The sequence below is a fragment of the Myotis lucifugus genome, unplaced genomic scaffold, assembly GCF_000147115.1.
Source record: "Myotis lucifugus unplaced genomic scaffold, Myoluc2.0 scaffold_254, whole genome shotgun sequence".
In the NCBI taxonomy this organism is placed as follows: Eukaryota; Metazoa; Chordata; class Mammalia; order Chiroptera; family Vespertilionidae; genus Myotis; species Myotis lucifugus.
In genome coordinates, this window is record NW_005871302.1 from 1,462,130 (window position 1) to 1,480,368 (window position 18,239).

General features: G+C 54.0%; 1 protein-coding gene across 2 annotated transcripts; it reads right to left on the minus strand.

Moving 5' to 3' along the window:
- Positions 1-6,916: 6,916 nt before the first annotated feature.
- On the minus strand, positions 6,917-17,580 carry PHB (prohibitin). Of its 2 annotated transcripts, none has more exons than XM_006098942.3 (7): positions 17,499-17,580; positions 15,341-15,455; positions 13,622-13,783; positions 11,353-11,495; positions 11,067-11,183; positions 8,811-8,906; positions 6,917-7,262 (listed from the first exon to the last, which is right to left on the minus strand). In XM_006098942.3, exons 2-7 carry the CDS (start codon positions 15,426-15,428, stop codon positions 7,050-7,052), a joined length of 819 nt encoding a protein of 272 aa, XP_006099004.1. In that variant the 5' UTR covers positions 15,429-15,455; positions 17,499-17,580; the 3' UTR covers positions 6,917-7,049. The 2 variants fall into 2 exon arrangements, with proteins under 2 accessions (XP_006099004.1, XP_023618357.1); XM_023762589.1 differs by lacking the exon at positions 17,499-17,580 and adding an exon at positions 17,132-17,292.
- Positions 17,581-18,239: the final 659 nt, after the last annotated feature.

Below are 18,239 nucleotides of genomic sequence, written 5' to 3' on the forward strand. Positions count from 1 at the left end.
GGACTCAATAATCAACCACTGGGTGAATGAATGGACCAACTTGTTTACACAACACTTGTCTTTTTAGGTCTGTTCATTCATCGAGACCATCCACAAGATGCCCGGCCGGCGTTGCTCGGTGGTTGAGCATCAACCTTTGAACCAGGAAGTTGAGGTGCGGTTCCCAGTCAGGACACATGCCTGGCTTGCAGGCTCCATGCCCAGTGCGGGGCATGTAGGAAGCAGTTGGTCAGTGATTCTTCTCATCATTGATGTTTCTATCTCTCTCTCCCTCTTCCTTCCTCCCTGAAATCAATTAAAAAAAAAAAAAGATGTTTCTTTCTCTCCCTCTCCCTTCCTTTCTGAAATCAATAAAATATATATATATATTTAAAGAGCATTCACAAGATGCAAGGTCAAGCCTCCCCCAATTGCCTGGCAGCCTCTTACATTTAATTTTGCTCCTCCTAAATGTTTTAAAGAAATTAGAAGAAAACTCATGGGGCTTTAGAAAGAGAATCTGAAGTCCCCTCTGCGTCTTATTAATTCATTAACAAATGGGTGAGCTCCACAAACTGACCTCAGGTCTGCCAAAGCCGAGCACCCAGCGCCCTGGGGTAAGGAGGCGTTACAGCTACACTGGGTGGCACCCCCCGGGGCAAAGCGAGGGGAGCACCAGTTTGGCCGGTGCTTGGGACAGGACAGCGGTGTGTTTACAGCCACCGGTGCCCAAGGGGTTCTACATCCGGAAGTCACCCGGACCCGTGATCTGCACACTGGCTGCTAACCTGCCCCAGGCCCTTCTCTGGGATCTTTTTCTGAACATCCTGTGCTTGTTGACGGGCCTGGCACCCGCAGCGGCAGGCAGGCTGCTGCCACCTGGTGGAGAAGCGAGGCACAGCCTTGCGGGGCTCAGTCTGACTTGAGAGAGAACAGGAACCTTTGAGCACAGCTCCTAGGACAGCGGATTTCAAACGTGTGCAGCCATGCAACCCTTGCTTCCAATGACAGCTGTGACCCAGGTCCTCACGTAAGACGGATACACTCCCCGCTGCTCTGGCTGTAGCAGGGGAGGGAGGGACTCCCCGCTGGACCTCTTCCCCGTCATTACTCTTCCGAGATCAACTGGCAAATAGCTGATAGGCCTACCCCCCCATGTAAGGACGGGGAACTGGGGAGCTGGAGAGGTAAAGGGACTCGTGTAAACAGTGACCTAACAAAGGCTAATGCACAAGCCCCTTGTACAAAAAGTCACTCTGGAGTTTGCGCGGCCAATCTGCACCCTCGATCTCAAATAATGACTGAACACAGCTTACGGAATGAGAGGTCAAGCTACCTCCCTCAAGACATCGGGGCTCCTTGGGAGGGGACCCAGAGCACAACCCCTCCTGCATCTTCTCATATGAATCAGACCAGGTTCGGACCCTTGACGGGCCTTATGTCCCTTCTCAATCGCTGGCATGGTATCAGGGGCACACAGATGCCCGCTGCCATCTCAGGATTCCCGAGGACTTTCCTGGTCCCTGACACCGGGGAGAGGCAGGCTGCTCCCCGGGACATAATAGGGAAGAGAGTGAGAATATTGGAGCATCTACGTGCTGAGCCCCGTGCTAAGCATTTTCACATCTGTCCTCTCATTCACTCCTCAGCAACACTGCGGCGTGGGTATTCACGTCCTTAGTTTTTTTGAGAAGAAGAAAAAAAAGATGTTTGAAGTATTCAAGGAATTTACCCAAGATCTCCCAAGCAGGGTCAGAATCCAAACCCAAATCTTTCTAACTCTAGAACCCATATTCTTTCTACTAAATCAGCGGTTCTCAACCTGTGGGTCGAGACCCCTTTGGGGGTCGAACGACCCTTTCACAGGGGTCGTCTAAGACCATCGGAAAATACATATATAATTACATATTGTTTTTGTGATGAATCACTATGCTTTAATGATGTTCAATTTGTAACAATGAAATTGGGGGTCACCACAACATGAGGAACTGTATTAAAGGGTCACGGCGTCAGGAAGGTTGAGAACCACTGCACTAAATGGAATTGCTTTATGGAGCGAGAAATACCGGACGACCATCCCAACTGGGTGCTGCACAAGGTCAGCAAGGAGTGCTGTTGTCCTGGTTCATAGGTCGATGCCCAACCTCTGAGCCATGCCGGCTGGGCTTACTCTTCTTCAGATATTTTCCCAACCATTTAAAAGGGTAAAAACCATTGTCAGCTCGTGAGCTGTATAGAAACGAGCGGAGGGATGTGCTTGGCCTACAGCTCACGTAGCTGGCCAATCCCTGACCTAAGTGTTTGCAGCTCCTTCAGCCAAACATAGACAGTTCTCTCCCAACTGTGAACTGGTTTCCCCAGGCCCAGTACATTTCCGTCCTTTCTCTCTCCAGCTCCGTGCATCTGGGCCTTGCCAAAGCTCCCAGCCTCCACCGTCCCGGGCAGGCCTCATCACTCCTTTTTTGTTCAGTTCTCAGGCCCAGTGTTGCCAGAGTTCCAGCGCCAATGTCCTTTTTACAAAGGGAGACGTACAGGCACGGAAAGCTAGCAAGAGGTCAGCCAGAGGTACATTCCTGGAGAAGAGGGATTCTAAGTGGGGCCTGGGACAGGGATTGAAAAGGGGAGGAGAGATTCTAACAACTGTGATGGTGCCAGGTGGGTACTAGACGTATCGGGGCGATCACCTTGGAAGGTAGACAGATGTCTAATCCCGATGCTGTATACCTGAAACTAACACAATGTTGGATGTCAACTGTAACTGAAAAAAATTTTTTAAAGACGGGGAGGAGAGCCCTGGCCTGGGTGGCTCAGTTGGTTGGAGCGTTGTCCCGTGCCCTGAAAGGTCTCCGGTTCGATTCCTGGTCAGGGAACACGCACAGGCTGCGGGTTTGATCCTCGGGAGAGGTGCACGCCAGAGGCAAGCGATCGATGTTTCTCTATCACATTGATGTCTCTCTCTCTCCCCCCCCCTCCCGTCCTCTCTCTCTCAAACCAATAAAAATACATGTATTTTAACCCTTTTCGGTCCAACGTGGAGGCTGACTCGACAGACCAGGCGCTAGGAGCAGGTCCAACGTCGAGGCTGAGACACCGCAAACCAGTTCAACATTCAATCCCGTCAATTAATTTGGACCAGACTGTTTGAATTCCAAAAATAAAATTGGACCGCAAAGGGTTAAAAGTGTGTGTGGGGGGGGCGCGGGGGGGTGCTCCAGGCAGAAGCAAGAGAGACTGAGCTGTGGGCAGGTGACCATGAGGGGACAGTCCACACGCAGAGCCCATATGAAGGGAGGGAGTGATGAGACTGGGGTCAGGGTGGGGCTTTAGTGGAGGGTTGGCCGGCCAGACCCTGAGAACCCAGATTCTGAGTAGGCTGCGGTAACTTCATGCGATGGTGTGACAGGGGAACGCCAGGGCCTTAACTCCCAGCCCCCATTTGTAACCTCGGTCCTGCACTCTCTGTTCCTTCATCTATGCATTCGCCCAACATTCAGCAATTCCCATCAAGAGCCAGGCGTGTTTGGCTTGTTAAGGGAAAGAAGAGAAAAGGGGAATGGATGTGGAATCACATACGTGTCCTGCACTCCGGAAATGGAGAGCAGGAGAGAGAATACACAGGTACTACCACCCAGAGAAGATAGCGCTGACTGCCTCGTGAACTGTGGTCAAGGAGTTCAGGCCCGGGAGAAGCAATGGACGGGGAGCAGGGGACACCAGGGGAAGTTCTGTGGAACAGAAAGGACTTGAGCTGGGACTGAAAGGGTAGGGGACATCTGAGTCTGTGCAACCTGGGGGAAGGGCTGTCCAGGAAGAAGTGACAATGAGCAAAGGGGGTGCAGACAAGGGCAAGGCACTCATTTTGGCGCTTGCTTTCAATAGGGGTGTTATTGGCATTATCGGGGGGCGATTTTTCATCGTATGAGTCTGCCCCATACAAAGGAGTTCTTTCAGCATCCCCGCCACCTCCCGACCCTCGCCTAAGGCCGGTAGCCACGGCCCCTTCCCACTTGCATTTTCCAACAACGCTCCCCACTTGGCGGGAAACGCTAGATAGGTTTGTGAAGACAAGCAGTGAGATGGAAAGTTGGACCGGAAAATTAGCAGCCCGAGCACGGAGGGCCTCACGTGCCAGGACAAGACGTTTGCGCTTTGTTAAGCAAGGAGTGTCCGCAGGAGGGAGGGAACGCGATCTGCTTTAGAAAACGAAGTTTGGAGCAGGATGAACGGGAGGCCTCCAGCAACGTCCCACCCAGGTCACTTTCAATCAGGGCGGGCTGCTGGCGGATGGCAAAGGTCAAGGGAGGTGCTATCTGCATAGCCCTGCGGATTGCTGGAATGTCCTATTAGAACTGTATTTGCTACGTTGGGATTTGACTAATATTTCCTTGTCTCTCCCTGTCTTTTGGATCAAGCCACTTGGCAGTGACCACAATACTCCCCCCCCCGCCTCCACCCCCGCCATTAGTCCACACGGGGAGAATTTATGTAAAGCATAAAGCATAAGGACCCTGTCCAGGGTCCACTGCCTGCTTAGTAAGCAACCCCTTGGTACCTGAACAAGGGAACTATTCAGCCTGACCCCAGGAGAGAGGAGACCTCCCTGCCTGCCCCTCCCCTGGCCAGGGCAGGACATGGATTCTGATCCACGGCCCAGAGGATCCCAAGCTGATAAAGGCTCATTGTGGCAGCTTCTGGAGAAACCCAGAGGCCATCAGGGGACTCGGGCTGAGCAGCCAGTTAACCGCCCTTGAACATTTGTGAAAAGAATTACTTCTTGGCGGAAGTCGAAGCAGAATGAGGCCCCCGGGCTGCCGCTGGCACCACCCATGGCAAGGAGACTAACAGCAAAACCAGCAGGAGCCGGGCCTGACAGCGAAGAGGCCGACCAGGGGCAGAAGGAACCCAGAAGCTGCGGAGGGCTCCCTTGCGGACACCTGCGGCCTGAAACCTGATCTCCCCGCCAAATGCAAGAAACACAACTGCTCTCTTAAAATGGTCCCGGGGAAGAGGAGCCTCCTGCCCGGCCCTCCCTCCCTCCAAGGGCATCCGAAGCCGTAAACGGCTGGAAAGGACAGCTGTGGAATGGGAGTCGGCCTGGATCCGCTTTAGGAATTATGCTCTCTCTGCTCCAGTCTCGAATGTCTTTTCGAGTCCAGGCACCTTATCATTCGCAGGCCTCGCTGTTCTTACAGCAAAAACACGAAAGTAAGAAGGAAGATCCTGAGATAAATGACGCCGGGGAGGTGGCAGGGAGGTGGGCCGGATGGGAGGCTGGTGGGAGTATCGGCAGAATGCGGCTTTGGTGGGAGGTTTGAGGTTCAGCCGAGGGTCAGCACCCCAGAGCGCACTTGTCATTGGGGGGTGGCTGGAAAGGGCTTCAATCCCTGCTGAGAGGCCCAGGGAGGGGAGTGGGGTGCAAGGATGGGAGCACTCGGTCCCTAGAACTACCTCTGTGCATTGTCTCCGCCTTCCTCAGCTGACAGCTGGCCCTGTCCCGTGGGAGGGAAATGCAGAATTGAGGTCAGAGACCCTCGCCTTGGCCAGGTGCGGGACCTGGGAGCAGAGGTTCAAGCAGCCAGTGCGCGCGCCCACAGCACGTCCTGGCTTCCGCTTTATTCCTAAAAGGATTGCACGTCTCATCTCTCAGTCGTCTCATCTCTCAGTTGTAGCTCTGCTTTCCCTCCCCGCCACCCAATTGCAAAAACGTGGCCTCGCAAATGCCATTTCTACATCAAAGCACAGCAGAACAAGCCATCTCCACTCACAGCAGAGCCCCCGAAGCCACCTCATGTACAGAGAAACCAAACCAGGGCAGAGGGCTCACACTCATGTGTTTTATGTCCCGTCAGGGGACTGATGCTGACAGTGCTGGGCAGCCCCACCACTCCCAGTTCGCAGTGGTCCCGAAGCCTCAGAGGAGAGTCAGTGACCCTGCACTCACCGGTACCTGAGAGCCCATCTCATGACAAGCCTCACCTCACACCAGACATTCACTTCCGGTTGGGGATGGATCTAGAACACGGCACTGAGTTTTCTGAAACTCGAGCATTTTCCGCCTTGCTGGAGATTTCGTCCCCGCTGGCCATCCACACACGTGCACACAGAAACTGCGGGAACACACTGTTCAGATCCCACGGCTCCCAGACAGAAAAACAAGCCCAGAAGACGGAGCTGCGAGGTCTGGGTGCCATTTATTGACGGCAGTTTACACACATTGGCTCTCTCCCCAAGGCCGTTCCTTCAAAGCGCAGGCACAGCGCCGAGGAGGGCAGTCTCCCCGGAGCAGAGCCAGGAGCGCAGAACGCACGTCCCTGGCAGGCACGCCCAGCCCACAGGATGCAATCCTTCACGATGGAATTCCGCCGGGCGTTGGAGACCGAGGTGGGGGTGGAGAGGAAGTCTTCCACGGACTCACATCTCAGTCCAGGCCTCCTCTCCCACTGGCCAAGTCCATCTCAGCTCAGGAGCCCCGGGGCGGGGGGGGGGGGGGGCAGCAAATCCAGCCCACCCACCTGCACAGGGCAGATCCTCCATCATGCCGTGCGCGCACACCTGCTTCCGCCGGCCCGAGAGAATCAGCCTTATGGTAAGAGACAGACCGCTTCCTCTCTGACCCGCCCGGCACCTCTTCAGCTGGGTCTGCGCAGAACTGCTGGAAAACGGAGGCCTGCGTGCTCGGTTCAGCCGGGCAGCGTCTTCAAATCCTGGTAGACGGAGGGCTGCAGGCTACCGGTTTACTCAGGCTGACCACTGCGCTCCCCAGCCCACCACACACACGACTGCTTTTCTTCTGCCAATTGCCTCCGCCTAGGCTAGAGCTCCGCGGGCCCCCCATTGGGACAGGAGTCAAGCTGGTCTGCATAGGCACTTGGCAGTTTGGGGTAGGGAGGTGGGTCAAGAAAGTGGGTGGAAATGAGAACAAAAGAGTTTCATCTGATAAGAGTGATGAGAGAGCTGAAGTGATTTTACTTTTATTTCCTTCACGTTAAGCCAATCATGAAATGTCACAGTGATTCTGGGGCAGGGGCAGAAGGAACGTGATGCTCAGACTCCTCGGGGCGGGGCGGGCCTCACTGGGGGAGCTGCAGGAGCACCGACTGCCCGGCCGGCAGGTAGGTGATGTTCCGGGAGCGGGAGAGCTGGTAGGCGATGTCCTCGGCGGCCTCCAGCTTGCGCAGCTCGATCAGGCCGTCGCCCGCCGTGGCAAGCGAGTTTGCGATCAGCTCGGCGGCTTTGGAGTCGCCCTCGGCAGAGATGATGGCTGCCTTCTTCTGCTGCTCGGCCTAAGACGGGGAGGTGGGGAGAGACCGAGACCACACCTCAGGGCGCTGGAGGGCAGGCCATAGCCTCGCAGGCCCGGGCTGGGCACCCTCACTGACGCCCCAAGGAACTCTGGGTACCTGCCGCCTCCTCCTGCGGATGGGGTCCACACGCACTGTGTGCCACCCAATCCTCTCCTACCTGGACCACCCACTTCTCATCACGTTAGGGATACATTCTGTCGGCTGCATAAACAGCTGTCTTTTCCCAAAGTCTTAATATTAACAGCAATCTAGTCCGGCTCCTACGCTGAGCCAGAGCATCCCAGGCCAAGGAAAACAGAGCGAGAAAAGTAGAATCACTGCTCAGGCTCCTCTTTCCCTCCAGTCCCAGGTCAAAGTGACTTTCACCAAAGCCAGCGTCGCTAAGCCGGAGAAGCAGGCGTGTGCGGCGCTCCCTGGAGCTGCCAGGAACCCAGGCACCCAGGATGAGGTCTCCTGGGCTTGCCATCCTCCTACCAATAGGACCGCTATCGGCAATGCATGGCCAATAAAATGAACACAACTTGGAAACCGCTAGGCTCTGTGACTATTCACTCAACAAATGTTTACCGAGCACCTAGTAGCTCCAGGCACATGTCTAAGGCTCCGGAGATAGGCAGTTTATATAAAGAGAAAAAAAAAAAGTTCCTGCTCAGAGAATTTACATTCTCTAACATTAAATGCTCGCCACCCACATGTCCCTCTTTTCCCTCATTTCAAGGACTAAGGGGTGTTGGATTAGAACAACAATTTTCAGCCTTTTTCATCTCATGACACACATAAACTAACCGCTAGAATTCTACGGCACACCTTACTTTTTGGTGATCTGACAAAAAAAATAGGTATAATTTTGATTCATTCACACCAGATGGCTACTGTGTTGGCTGTCGTCATTTTCTTATTTGACACTCTAAGGGAAAAGAGGTCAGGGCCCTGACTAAATAGCCAGGCATTGCGTGCTTTAGACTCTGCGGTACACCGCTCCGAAATCGCTGGATTAGAATGCCAATGCCAATGCCAGAGAACGAGTGGTGGGAAGGAATAAATACACCTTTGCAGAGACCGGGAAGACCGGGCTGCTATGCAAATACACTGTGTCCCTCACACGCTGACACATCTGGATGGGCTTAGCGTTTGAACAAACCCAGTGACGACAGAGCATCTGGTGCAACATTTGATCCTTTTCGCTGTCAGCTTTCACTGTGTAACTACGGTTAAAAATGACCTCTCAGCGAAGCTGAAAATATGCCAGGAGAAAAACATTTTTATTTGTAGAAAGTGTTTTTGATCTTAGGGAAGTGGAGGGAAAAAAATGGCCCTTCAGTGATTTGGGAACGTAACTTCACATAATCCCTGACTAGCCCCCAAAGACTCTGGGACCAGTTGCAGGAGGACGGTCCCTTCCATCCCCTTCCAACCATCCCGGAAGGAGAGATGACAGATGATGAATTTCCAGGCCACCCAGCAAACGGGGAGGCCGAGCGCAGGAGAAAGGGGAGAGGGGCCCCTGCCATCTGGCCGAACGCTCACCTTTTCCACCACAAATCTGGCCCTTTCCGCTTCCTGCTGGGCCACCTGTTTGGCTTCTACTGCTTCTGTGAACTCCTTCCCGAAGGTCAGATGCGTCTAAAGGGAGAGAGCGAGCGCAAGATGAGGCGGTGTAATTGCTCAGACAGCGTGGCTGCGAGGCCCCCGCGGCCGCTGGAGGGAAAGGCCAGGAATGGCTCTAGCAGCTGGAGGCTTCGTGAGGCTGGATCCCCCTTCCACCTCCATAGCTGTGTCCAAACTAGGTTACACCCGGAGCCCGCGGCTGCCCCCGTACATCATGCTGTCACCCTCAGTGCAACCATCTCAGATGGAAAACGGCCCACAGGCACTGAAGGTATCTATTCAACTGACCACCTCCCTAGAGAAGGAGACCTGTGGGTCCCAGCACCCCCACCACGACCAGCGCTCTCAGAAGGCCCTTTGATGCCCCTGGGGAGGCCAGGTGGAGCCCCCGAGAGGGAGGGATGCAGCTGGTTCTCAGGGGTTCGAGAGCCTGCTGCTCCGCGCTTACGGGCTAACCAGCCCCTTCCTTCCCACAGCACCTCCACCACCAAACAGGAAGAGGACGGGAGAACGTGGGACGCACATCAGGGTGTTCCCGGTGTGAGCGCTTCTGGTAAAGGGTTTAAAAGAGTGAGAAGGCAGCTAAAGCTATTGCTTAGGAAGAAGGTTTAAAATTCGGATTACCCAGACATCCCCTAAGAACATAAATAACTGAGACCTGGCCGAAGTGACTGCCTCTACTGATCGTGCAAACAAAGGGAACAGATCTCAGAATGCCTAATGGCGAGTCTAGAAATGATTTACTTATTTGTCAACTTCTTTTATGAAAAAGGAAGAAATAAAGGGAAAAGTAGCTTTGGTTTTGCTATCAAATTCTACTGTCTTTATTTCCTCCTCCACTCTCCCAACCTCTGCTTTAAAAGCATCAGTAACGCAAGTTTCCTCCTGGAGAGTCAATCCTAGTCTCACTGCCTCCCAGAACTGTGGACACCCCTGACGCTTACACTGCAGCGGTTCTACTTTGCCTGCTCCGTTTCTGGACTCTTGGTCAACGTTTGGGGAAGAAAACGCAATCCTGAGAGATGAGAAATGAAATGTGCAATTAAGGAATAAGTTTTCTTTCTAAAAGGGCCAGCTGAGGGCAGCAAATTCCCCATGAAATCTAATTTCTTCTCACACCTCTTAGATATGGTTTCTTGTGGTCAGCCCACATTTCCCCAGAATGGAGCATGTGGTTAAAGTCTCACAAAAGGCCAGGCTTCTCCTTGGGTTTTTACTTAGCATTTCCCCACAGCCGAGGTGCGCGGGTTAACAGTGAGAACCTGAGGAATTACCACTAGTCAGAGCCAAATGGCTGCAGCCTGGCATCTCGCCAGTAGAGGGAGCCCACGGGCCCTTCCATGGCGGGCAATGGATGCAAGGTGGAGCCAAGCCCTGCAGCGAGCACTGGGTGTTGGAGTGTGATGTTTAAACAGCTGCACAGATGCTGAGGGGGAAATGGTGCCTTTGCCTAGCGATGCACCGGAGAACCGAACAGGAAACACTACCTCACTACCTGAACAAATCACTCCAAATGGTTTTTCCCACGAATCTAGAAACATGAACCTCCCCCTCGCCTCCTCCATCTGAAATGCTACTCCGCCTGTATTGCTTTCCGTCTGACTTACGGCGTTCAGCGTATATAAATACACAGATATGCAGTCTCAGTCCTCGGAGACGTCCCTCACACCCATACCAGGCGTTGGGGAGCAGAACCCTTCATTTACACGCTATCGCCTTTCACGGGGGGTTCCCACAGCTCACATCACTGAGCGTCAGACCCTAAGTGCCGGGAAATGCCCGCGGGTCCGGCTGGGAGGTCTGCGCTGGGGAGAGAGACTGTCCGAGTGTTCTCCGGTCTCACCAGGCAGTTTCCTCCTGTGTCAGACGGTCAACAAGGCACCGCTTCCCGGGGAGCTCTGGGGAGCAGGCACAGCCAGTCACGGTTTGGGATGGTGAAAACACTCGTGGTTAGGTCACCCCCCTGGGCAGCGCCAGAAGTCAAGAGTGTGTGGCCGAGGTGAGGGAAAGAGGCCTTGCTGAACACAAGCCCAAGGAGAGGGCCTCACACGGCAAGAAGTTCCCACGCTTTCAAGTCTCACGTCTAGGAACGTGGAAGGCAGGACCCAACAGCGTCTCCCCAGGAAGGGAGCCAGGCACCCCAGCACGCACCGGCAGGCTCCGCAAGGGTCTTACCAAGGACACGTCATCCAGGATGAGCCCGAAGGTCGCGGCGCGCTCCGTCAGGTCGTCGCTCACCTGCCTGGAGACCAGCTCTCTCTGGGTGATGAGTTCTCCAGCGTCAAAGCGAGCCTGGTTCCAGGGGAGGGCAGAGCAGCCGGTCAGGACAGTGAGGGAGCGGAAAAGGAACCAGAAAACCACCAGCCACATCCCCACCCGCCCCCTGCCACGCTCTTCCCGCCCCTCAGTGACCGCTCGGGGGCCACACTCTCAGCTCGGGGCGCAGGCCCTGTCCACTCACCACCACCGACTTGAGGATCTCTGTGGTGATGGACGGCAGCACCCGCTCGTCGTAGTCCTCGCCGATGCTGGTGAAGATGCGGGGAAGCTGGCTAGCGACCGGGCGGAAGAGGATGCGCAGGGTGATGTTGACATTCTGCAAATCTTCGGGCAGGGAGGGGGAAATGCTGGAGTTAGAAATAAAACTCACAGTGGCCTCCGAGGGGACCTCCTACCCCCAATTTGCTACAATTTGTAAGTAGAGTTGCTAATCCGAGAGGGCATGGAGCAGAGATGTCTGGGTTCTTTGGTAGAGAACCCAGCAGAGCACCAGTGAGGAACCTCTTAAAGGCGTCCGGTGACGACGGCTTTTCCGTGCGTCCTGAATGCCCCCCGATATAAGCAACAGGTGCTATGGGGTGTCTGGAACACGGGATGTTTTAAGGAAACAGGGCAATGCTAAGAATGCTAGGGCGAGGCCTTTCCAAGGCCTGGTGCACGTGACCCAGGTCAGGAGCATGCTTTGGAGGGGTTACCGTGGGCTCAGCAGAAACAGTCCACTTTGGACAGAACCAATAGTCCAAAGGCCTGGGCCGCAGTCCCACTCTGCTGGTTACTAATTATCCGACTCCGCTAAGCTTTAGCCAACCTCATCTTAGTTCTCTAAGAACAGGGATGATTTCATCTGACTTCCAGGCACGTTGAAGGAAACGAACAGAGAAGACATACAAACACGTGGTCAAACGCAACAGATGTAAGAGGTCAGGATCATCTACTGCAGCGGTTCTCAACCTGTGGGTCGCGACCCCTTTGGCAGTCGAACGACTCTTTCATAGGGGTCGCCTAAGACCATCCTGCATATCAGATATTTACATTACGATTCATAACAGTAGCAACATTACAGGTATGAAGTAGCAACGAAAATAATGTTATGGTTGGGTCACAACATGAGAAACTGTATTTAAAGGGCCAGAAGGTTGAGAACCACTGACCTACTGGTACAGCTCACCTCTCATTCCCCAGGCAAAGGACCAAGGAGGGAAACACAAGCCAGGCCTGCTCGGAGCTGACGCACGGTCACTGCTGGCTCGCAGTCAACAAGAATATGGACCAAGCACCCCTGGGACAGTTGAACCAGGCAAGGGAAGTGGGAAATGCATAACACAAGCCCCTGATCTCTGGAGTCCCTCCCAACAGTTCTGAAGCTAGGCACAGGAAGTATCCTTAGAACAACTGCAAAACAGCAGAGAAGAAACCCCCAAGAGGTGGGAAGCTGAGACCTAGGCTTTTAAGTTAGAGTTCTGTTTCTCGACGAACCCCACCCCACCTCCGATTTCCTCTGTGGAAGCAGGCAAGCCAGGCCCTCACAGGAGGCCCCTTCCTCTCCCTGGCCAGGGGCTACGGGACAGACTTACCCTCCGTCCTCTGCCCGACACGCCGCTCACTCTAAAGTCCCAGCTCAGACAGAAGCTCCTCACGGGAGCCTGCCCGACCCCTGGTGGGCTAGCCGCCCTCCTCTCTGCTCCCGACGCGCCGTATAACCTCGGCTCCGGTGCTCACTACACGATACCTGTCTGTGCACTTCTCTATCTCCCTAGCTGGACAGAGCTCCTTAAGGCCCCTGCTTTAGTCATCTCTGAACTACCCCCAGCCCCTGCCCAGCAAAAAGCCAGGCACAGTCACAGAAAGTGCACACCAGCAGAGGAAGGCATCGGGGGTGACCCCGACATCCGCGTGTCCCTCTCCTCTCACTATGTGGATGTGTGGCTGCTGAGCTGGCACCTGCTACGCCACTTCCTGCCTGAGCACCTCTATGAGCAGGATGGGGGGGGACAAGGACAGCAACTCGTTTTAGGCTCCCACTGCATAGCCAGTGGCGTGTCGGACACCAGGACACAGCTCCCAGGGAAGTGGGCCTCCGCCTGTGAGAACGACGGGAGGGCAGCACGGCCGCACAGAGGCCTTGGGAAGTCAGGCAAAGGGTGAGTCAGCTGCGAGGCGAACAGAGCCGCCAATGGGTTTATCCAGGGATCCTGGGGAAGAAGAGCCAATGGGAGGGAGCAGGGCATCCTCAGATTTCTTTCCAATTGGGTCACAATGTGACTCTTGAAACAGATCTTTGTGTGTTTCTTTAAATGTGCGCAGTTGTCTGTGTGCCTTAAGTATGTATTTCTTGCTATGAATCCAGGTACCACTCTCCACGGAAAAGATGCCAGGAATTCTTATGTGAAGTTCAACCTCTTGTGGATCCCACAGCACCCCCTTCTCCCGAACCCACAGGCGAGACTCACCTTTGCTACCAGTGATGACGGGCACGTTACGGGGTCGAGAGCGGCAATCAAAGATAATCGGTTTCTGTACCCAAGGGATGAGGAAGTGAGTCCCTTCCCCCACCACGATGTCCTGCACGCCACGGAACCGGTCGAAGATGACAGCTCTGTGCCCAGCATCCACTAGGAATGAGGATAGCGATGGGTCAGGAAATTCCTCTCACCCGTTCACCGAAAGAATCACGCCCTGGAAAGGGTCCTGGTGCTTTCTGTTCATGTATTAAGTCTCCCCTCTCCTGCTCCATCTTCCCGCACTTCTGGTCTCCAGAGGCTTCTAATAGCTATGAATCTAAGCAATCACTTCCTGTCCCATGTGTCTCCCCAAGGACCTTGCTAATAGGTCCTCAGCATCCTTTCTCCTGGAAACAGTTGGCTGCTGATTTTCTGATTAACCACCCCATCCCCAAACTCCCATCAACACATACCCAGAAATCACCTCCCGAAACTTCTTTCTAAAACTCCCTGAAGTCTTCACTGTTATCACAGTTCAACCTGGTTCCAATTTTACCTCGTGTCCCAGAAGCAGCACCCCCACTATGAGAACCCTAACATCCAGGTGTCACTCTTTCTTTCCAAAAGCTTTTTCTTCCCCTAAGGTTTTGAGGGGTTGTAGAGCTGTCTTGTTGAGAAATTGGTGATGGGATTACTGTATAATTATGCAGGGATGAATGGCCACAAAGATCAGAGTGGCCCTAGCTGGTCGCTCAGTGGTTAGAGCATCGGCCCACGGACTGAATGGTTGCGGGTGCAATTCTGGTCAAGGGCACCTACCTCAGTTGCAGGGTCAACCCCGTGCCCCAGGGGCACATGCAGGAGGCAACCAATCGATGTGTCTCTCTGTCTCTCTCCCTCCCTTCCACTCGCTCTAAGGATCAATGGAGAAAATATCCTCAGGGGAGGATTAATAAAACACGGACACTGACCAAACAACACACGAAAAAGGTCAGAGTGTAAAGCTATGCCATGTAAGCCAAGCAGGCTTTTCTGATCGGCTGCTTTATGGACATTATCGTTGGTCCAAACAGCTCCACTCTGAAATTAATCCTCTTGTCGGACATCACCTATGTCACACACGAGGTGAGTCCGTCTACTGCTGCTTGCCAACAGTGAAAGCTAGAGAATTTCACAGCTGGAGGGGGGCTTAGAGATAACCTAGTTCAATCCCACTGCTGGACCAGGTCTCCCAGCAAAGTGGAAGAACAGCCAGCTCAACCCCCTGCCATCCTGTTCAAAGCCGGGCAGTGCACCTCAAAGCTATTTTCTCTGCAGTGACCCAGCTGCAGCAGAGCAAAGCTCCTGCTCAGCACAAGGTCACCGCGGGCCTACAGCTCCTGCTGAGTCTTCCCACGGGCAGAAGAGAACAAATGAGATCTCCATTTCAGCGCGACAGCAATATCCTGGCCGTCCGCTGCAGCATCCGGGGGTGCAGCATCCCTTCAAATGAACTAGCGCAGCTGGAAACATCCAACCAGCAACCAGACTGGGAGGCTCCTTGTGAAGAAAGGATCTGAGAGAACCTCTGGCTAAAAGGACAGGGGCTCGATGACAATGTAACCGTATGGTGTGGGATGGCAGTGAGCCGTCTCGGTCACAAACACATTCACGTTCGGCAGCACTGCCACCTGGAGTGTCCCGTGGGCTGTGCCGACGAACAGAAGCCCCCCAGCAAAGGAGCCTCACCGTTATACAAGGCCGAGTTCACCACGCCTCCCGCAACGGCTAAGGCCAGGCCAAACTTGCCAATGGATTCAAACACTTTGGCAGCCATGTCTCCTTCTGCTGGACCCACACACACCTAAGAGAGTAAAAACAAAACAAATAAAACAACTTGCTCCCCAAATCCTCAGAGAGCGCTCTCTGCCACACAATATCCACTTCTCCAGCTGGCTATTTACTCCCCATTCCTGGAAAACTGGCGCATCAACTCCTCTGCTTTTTTCTTTTCCCACCACTTAAGAAGAGGGGTCTGGAGCACTTGGTGAACCCACGGGGCTGAGGCATGTGCTCGATACCCACAGGGAACTTAGCACCACACTAAACCACCCTCCCATCTTCCGGACAAACAGACCCCGAGAGAGGCTGTGAGGCTGGTTCTGTGCAATTTTGGTTTAGAAAAATAACTCAAAGTGAGCCAGGCCAGTAAGCCAGGACAAGTGAAATAGGGAAACTGAGGTAGGTAGCTAAACAAACTGACAGAGCAATTTGCAAGATACGGAAGGCCACCTCCCTAGAAATAACATCTAGGCCTCAGTTGTATTTCGGCTCCAGACCCGGAAAAGCAGCAAAACCAGGTGGGTGATACCAAGACCAGCTGCACTGATTAAGGACCCCCTGCCCTGACACTGACCAATCAGTGAACACCACGACCCTGACGGAGCACCTAGAAAACTGGTGAATATTCTGTTAAAACCCTCCCCTGATACTTCCCCTAAGATACTTGCCTGCAAGAGAGAAATAAAAGCCTCAAGACGAAGGACCCAGCGCATGCTCTCCTTCTGGGTAGCAGCCCCACCATCCCCTTTCTGCTCTTCCTCCCCCACAGGCATGCATCTTCTAAACCAGAGGTTCTCAACCCTCTGGCCCTTTAAATACAGTTCCTCATGTGGTGACCCCACCATAAAATTATTTTCGTTGCTACTTCAGAATTGTAATGTTGCTACTGTTATGAATCGTAATGTAAATATCTGATATGCAGGATGGTCTTAGGCGACCCCTGTGAAAGGGTCATTCGATCGCCAAAGGGATTGGGACCCACAGGTTGAGAACCCCTGTAATCTAAACCCCACGAGGCTTGCAACCAGGGGAGCAATGGGCAGCAGCCCCTCATCCCAGGCTAACCCCTGAACCCGATCCCCAGATCCCCTTTTTCCTGCCTTCCCAGAGAGCTAGGGCAGCCCAGCCTCGGCTCTCCTGTTGCTTCTTCTCAGCTCAGCCTTTTCTCGTTCTACTGTCCCCAGCTTTACTAAATGTTCCCTCACAGTCACCTGGACTCATGCTGGGAAATTTTTTCTGCACCAAGTCAAGAACCCACACAGTAGGGGCTGGTCCTCTTTCGGGTAACAAAAGAGTGTGCTACATAGTGATTCCCACAGCGAAAATAGCGAATCGCTAACCTTTCTATCAGAAGGTCTTCTAACGGCAATTTATCTAACCCTCACACCAACCCCTATGACATAGATAGATTACTACAGGTGAGGAAACTGAGGCACACCGTGAGGTTACACGGGGAGCCCAGGATCACACAGCTATTAAGTGGCAGAACCAGGATGAAGACCTACAGGTCGAATTCTAGGAGGCACAGCTCAGCTCCTCATCATACGGCTTCTCAACAGCAGGTGTTAAGAATGACCTGGTGTGGGAGCGACAGCTGGATGACATTCGGGAACCACATAACGAAGAGTAAGTGGGCAGGTGGGCTGAGCGGGTGGGCGGGAGCGCGCCCGACCGAATAGAAGCCACTCCAGCACTTAACTTCCCAACGCTCCGCACCATGGTCGCCGTCCGCTTCAGCCTCAAAGCCTCCCTCGTTCCCTCCGGGCCTGAGCCTACCCCGATCGCTCCTCGGGCATTTAAACATCCCTTTCCCAATGCCAGGACGCCCAGCCCTGACCACTCAGCCTGTCCACTGCTCACTGCTTCTGGATCATTCCTCACCCTGCCCCCATACACACCTCCCTTACTCTACGCAACTCCTGGCTCGTCCTGGGCTCGCCCCGTACCCGCTTCCCGCGAGGCGGACCCGCGCATACACACCGCTCTCCCCAAGTGCTAATGGGAGTGCAGAGAGGGACTGCAGAGTTGCCCAAAGCGGACCACAGCCGTACCCCTCCATTCTCACCTGCTTCTACTCTGACCTCCACAAGGCTTCCCCAGCCACACGTACTGCGCATGCGTCAAGCGGCTCCTCCTCTTCCCCGCCCTCTTTCCAAGATCCGCGCCTCCGATTGGTCAGGAATAGCGCTGTGCATTCTGGGAAGGGTGGCTTTCCGCCTCGTCCTGGTTTCAGGGCTCTTAGCAGATGAACTACAATTCCCAAAAAGCCATGCAATGGCTGACCCGCGCTGAAAAGCCTTTTCTCTTTCGTGTTTAACGCCGTGAGGCTGCCGCAAAGCCTTTTGGGGGCTGTAGTTTCTTGGGGGATAAATGCACGTGCCTATTGATGCTAGAACCTCCTGGAAGATGGGCGCTGTAAAAAGTAGTTAGGTCTGCAGCTAGTGGCAGGGATGGGCTGGGAAAACAGAGAGCTGATGGAAGCATGGGTGGGCACCTTGGAGAAACTTGTGGTGAAATAACTGTTGGGGTGAGAGACCCTGAAGGAAAACAAGAGGTGATCTTCATTCCACAGCCCTGCCTGGAAACGTCCTGAGAGTCCTGGAACATTGATTACCAGAACCATAAAGAACCTTAGGCCCTGACGGGTGTGGCTCAGTTGGTTGAGTGTCATCTGGTGCACGAAAAGGTCCCCAGCTGGATTCCTAGTCAGGGCACATACCCAGGCTGCAGGCTCCATCCCTGGTCAGGGCACGTACAGGAGGCAACTGATAGATGTTTCTCTCTCTCTCTCTCTCTCTCTCTCCTG

Coding starts and splice junctions, on each gene's coding strand:
- PHB (XM_023762589.1), bottom strand. CDS start 17,152: ATGGTGCGGAGCGTTGGGAAG. Junction 13,784..15,340: donor GAACTCGGCCTTGTATAACG/GTGAGGCTCCTT, acceptor CCTCATTCCTAG/TGGATGCTGGGCACAGAGCT. Junction 11,184..11,352: donor AGATCCTCAAGTCGGTGGTG/GTGAGTGGACAG, acceptor CCCTGGAACCAG/GCTCGCTTTGACGCTGGAGA.